Source organism: Populus euphratica, unplaced genomic scaffold (genome assembly GCF_000495115.2).
Source record: "Populus euphratica unplaced genomic scaffold, PopEup_1.0 scaffold5466.1, whole genome shotgun sequence".
NCBI classification, from domain to species: domain Eukaryota; kingdom Viridiplantae; phylum Streptophyta; class Magnoliopsida; order Malpighiales; family Salicaceae; genus Populus; species Populus euphratica.
In genome coordinates, this window is record NW_011505242.1 from 1 (window position 1) to 3,923 (window position 3,923).

Below are 3,923 nucleotides of genomic sequence, written 5' to 3' on the forward strand. Positions count from 1 at the left end.
TGTGTGCTTTAGATTTGTGTTTCATCAAATATACTCATGTGCTTCATGAATGGTCATCAACAATGGTTAAAAAATATTGTGCACTAGAAAAAGATAGAACATGATAATCACCCTAAATGTCAATGTGAATTAAATCAAAATAAGATGCACTACGTGTAGTGTTTAATAGAAAATGTTGTCTAGTAAGTTTGGCTAAAGGATAGATAGAGCAAATGCTTAAAATACAAATTTTATTTACAAGGAATGAAAATAATAAAGATGTTTTATTTGAAAGGTGACCAAGTTGTTGATGCCACAAGTTATCTATGTTGGTGTGTACTGCATTGCATGTTCCTTTCTTTGATTGCTTAAGGCAATAAAGTCCCTCCTTCTCAATTCCTGTCCTAATCATCTTCCCTAATCATAAGTCCTATATGATACAAATTTGTCTGAGAAAGATAGTCATATAAAATGAATCAAATGCTAGTTTGCTGATAGGAATCAAGTTGAGATAGAAGAATGGGACATGAAGAACATTATGAAGAATAAATTGGGGAGAGAAAGCTACTGTGCCAAAATGAGTAATATGTGTTGAGGTTCCATTATGAAGTTTAACCTAACAGTTATGGACTGATTTTAGTGAGGTAAGTAAAATCAGGTTACAAATAATATGATCATTTGTGCTACTATCCATTATCCATGTTGTCTCTTTACTACTTTATGCAAGCTAAAATGCTTTACCTGAGAGTTTCTCATGATTTAGAACATTATCGACTAGGTTGTCTGAGGTAGACTTCATTGTTGTTAAAAGCTAATTGAGAAGTTAATGACATTCTTCTTGTGAAAAAGAAGAATCAGTCAAAGCTTCCTTACTGTTATTTTGAGGGGCTATTTGATTTGCTTTTGATCTTATTTGTCCACTTTCAATAACGTTCTTCCTCATTCGACAATAATCATAGGTATGTCCTTTCCTATTGCAATATATGCATTTAAGATGAGCTCTACAATTTTTTGTGTTGTGATTATTCATATTGCATTTTTCACAAAATTTGGCTTCTCCTTAGTAAGGTTAAAATCATTGGTCACCTTCTTTACTATAAAAGCAAATGCTTTTAGTGGTGTTATTGACTTTCTAGCAAAGAATCCTACCTATTTCTCATGATGTAACACCATTGTATAGGCTTTGTTCAGGTTCGGAAGAGGATCCATGCCTATTATGTTGCTTCGGGTTTGTGCATAGCTTTCATTAAACCCCATCAGGAACTTCATAGTCTTTATTGTTTCCATAAAAGTTTTAACCTTGGTAATTGCCTCATAATTGCAAAGAAGAAACACAAATAGGGCATCCTTTTCATCCTACAAGCTTTTGAGCTTCATGAAAAAGGACATGATTGAGTTTGCACTTTGTTCATAGTCATAAATATGATTTTCTATATAGAACAATGAAACTATATTAGTTTGAGAAAATCTCTCTTTTAGCTTTAGCTATATGCCTTGCATCCTTGCAATGGATGACACTCCCTAAGATGTCCTTCGGCATGGCTCCCAGTAACCAGATTTTGATAAGAATGTCACAATGGTCCTATTATTGTTACTCATTAGAATTGTAAGTTAGTCTTTTAAGGGTTCCATTTAGGGGTGTTCAAAAAAACCGAAAAACCAATTAAACCGAGAAAACTAGAAAAAAAACCGAAAAAACCGAACCGAAAAAAAAACTGATTAAATTGAGTAAAATTTTGAAAAAATCAGCCGGTTCGGTTTGGTTTCGGTTTTATAACCAAAAAACCGAACCGAATTGAACCGAACCAAAACCGGAAAAAAAACCGAGCCAAACCGAGAAAACCGAGCCAAAATCGAGCCAAACCGATTTGAACTGGTTTTTCCCTTAAAAAACCGAACCGAACCGAAACCAGTCGATTTGACCCGGTTTTGGTTCGGTTTCGGTTTTTTTTTTCAATTTTTTTTTTTTCCGGTTTGGTTATTTTTTTTTAATAAAAACCGAACCGAACCGAAAATGAACACTCGTAGTTCCATTTATAAAGCCCTTACTGTTTTTTATAGTAAGTGTCATGCTCATTGACTATACCTATGTTGTGTAATTTTCTTCCATCAGCAATTGTGAAATGAGGATAACGCTTAATTGATCAGAGTGGTGGATAAAAAGTGGATAATTGGAGTTTTCCTATGGTTTTGAGGTCTTCAAAGAGTTCGAGGTTTTGATCAAGAAGCTTTTGATCTTCATCACCAGGTATAAAGTATTTGGCTGTATGGATTCCTAAGTTCTCAAAACCAGAGCTCTGGTATTATAAACAGAATGAGAGCTCTGGTATCATAAACAGAATGATGATGTGAATGTTTTTTGTATATTTTGTATATTGCAAAGATACACAACATATATATGTAGTTTACATATAATCCGATCCACCATTTCAGGAGTTATTATAGGATTAACTTTGGTAAATTGTTTAATTCCATTAATTACAATATATTACCTAATTACTTGGGATTCTTTTCTTTAATAGTTATTATGTTAGAAGGAGATGATGAACCATGGTTGGTTGTTTGTTGGGGTTATTGTGGGATGTATCACGATGGAGCTTGGGTTATTGTGATGGTAGCATGATGGTTAGGTCAAGTATGCTAGTGTGATTGTTTTGCTGGCATGGTGATTATGATTAGTGCAGATGAGGTTGTGTAATGTTAGTATATTGGTCTTATTTTTTTTATTTATTTGATTAAATATTTGTAATTTTTTTAAAAATAATATTATTATTGATTTAATAAGAAAAATTAATAATTTTAAAAATAATATGTTAAAAACCAAAGGTATTAAAAAAATATTTAAAATTAAATGTTTTTTGAGACAGGCTGAAAATACTAGAAGCAACACAAATACATCAATAACATAATTTTTTTGGGTTTTTTTTTTTTATTTTTTCCCTTAAAAATAACGTGGAAATGAGGTAACAGGACCAAATGATTAGAGAAAAGAACCTTGGGGCTAGCAAATTAAACAATATCTGTGACATGCCGATCCAATAGAGAATTGAATTATACAGTAGAGAAGAAGCAAATGGACTATACTCTACGAGGAATAGAGATGTGGAACAACACTGCAGCATTTAAAGCAGGCCGAGGTCGATCGGTGGCGAAGGTTACAGGTGGAATATTGCATGGTGGTGTGACAGCAGTATGGCGCATGTAGTATAAATGTACACTTGCCAGGTATTTGGTGGGCAGGGCATCGTGGAGAAATACAGAGAAGGGGATATTGTAAACAGAGTAGCTGCAATCTTACTGGATACTGCTATTATAACAATAACAGGGGGAGGAAAATGAAAAATTTTGAATGTTTTTTTTGTACTCATCTTTTTTGTTTTTTGAAACTATTGATGGGATTGGGAACTAACATCGGCGACCCCTGCGGCAGACTAGGGCTCCAGCAGTTGAAGTGATGTCCCCGACCATCGATGAGGACTTGGCCCCTAAGCTTGAGGCCCTGGCATAGCTGGCTGCAGCTCCAGCTCCTGATGGAATGAAGTAGGCTCCGTTTAGCAGGAGGTCGCCTTCTGATCTCCAATTCCAATGCCTCCATACTCCAGTTTCCGTGTCTACCCTTTTTGTCACCTGCCAGTATAAATTTTGTTCTCATGACTGCAATCATCACATGATCATCGCTATCACAAGAAATTGCATGTTCATTTAGTATACCTCTTTGGCAAAAGCGTTGGCAGGGGCAAGATATCTGTTGCCCTGGCTATTAATCGTGGGATTAGCACTTCCTCCAATGGCATACATTTCCCAGTGCGTGTAGTCATTGTTCACTACGTGGAAATACCCATGCCTGCATCTGTAAGGTTTATGAATTGAACTCGTTAAGATCATTCTATAAATCATACGAGGAAACCGCACAAGGGATATATATTGATGGTCAGTTACCTGGG

General features: G+C 35.1%; 1 protein-coding gene across 1 annotated transcript; it reads right to left on the bottom strand.

The window, feature by feature from the left end:
- Positions 1 to 2,959: 2,959 nt before the first annotated feature.
- Positions 2,960 to 3,826, bottom strand: LOC105120198 (probable pectate lyase 1). The gene is made up of 2 exons (XM_011018390.1): positions 3,691 to 3,826; positions 2,960 to 3,606 (listed from the first exon to the last, which is right to left on the bottom strand). The coding sequence occupies exons 1-2, from the start codon at positions 3,775 to 3,777 to the stop codon at positions 3,385 to 3,387; spliced, it is 309 nt and encodes a 102-aa protein (XP_011016692.1). The 5' UTR covers positions 3,778 to 3,826; the 3' UTR covers positions 2,960 to 3,384.
- Between the last annotated feature and the right edge of the window lie 97 nt (positions 3,827 to 3,923).

Excerpts from the sequence above, each read along its gene's own strand:
- LOC105120198 (XM_011018390.1), bottom strand. The coding sequence starts at position 3,777 with ATGTATGCCATTGGAGGAAGTGCTAATCCCACGATTAATAGCCAGGGC. Across the intron at positions 3,607-3,690 it reads CCAACGCTTTTGCCAAAGAG|GTGACAAAAAGGGTAGACAC; the intron begins GTATACTAAATG and ends TTATACTGGCAG.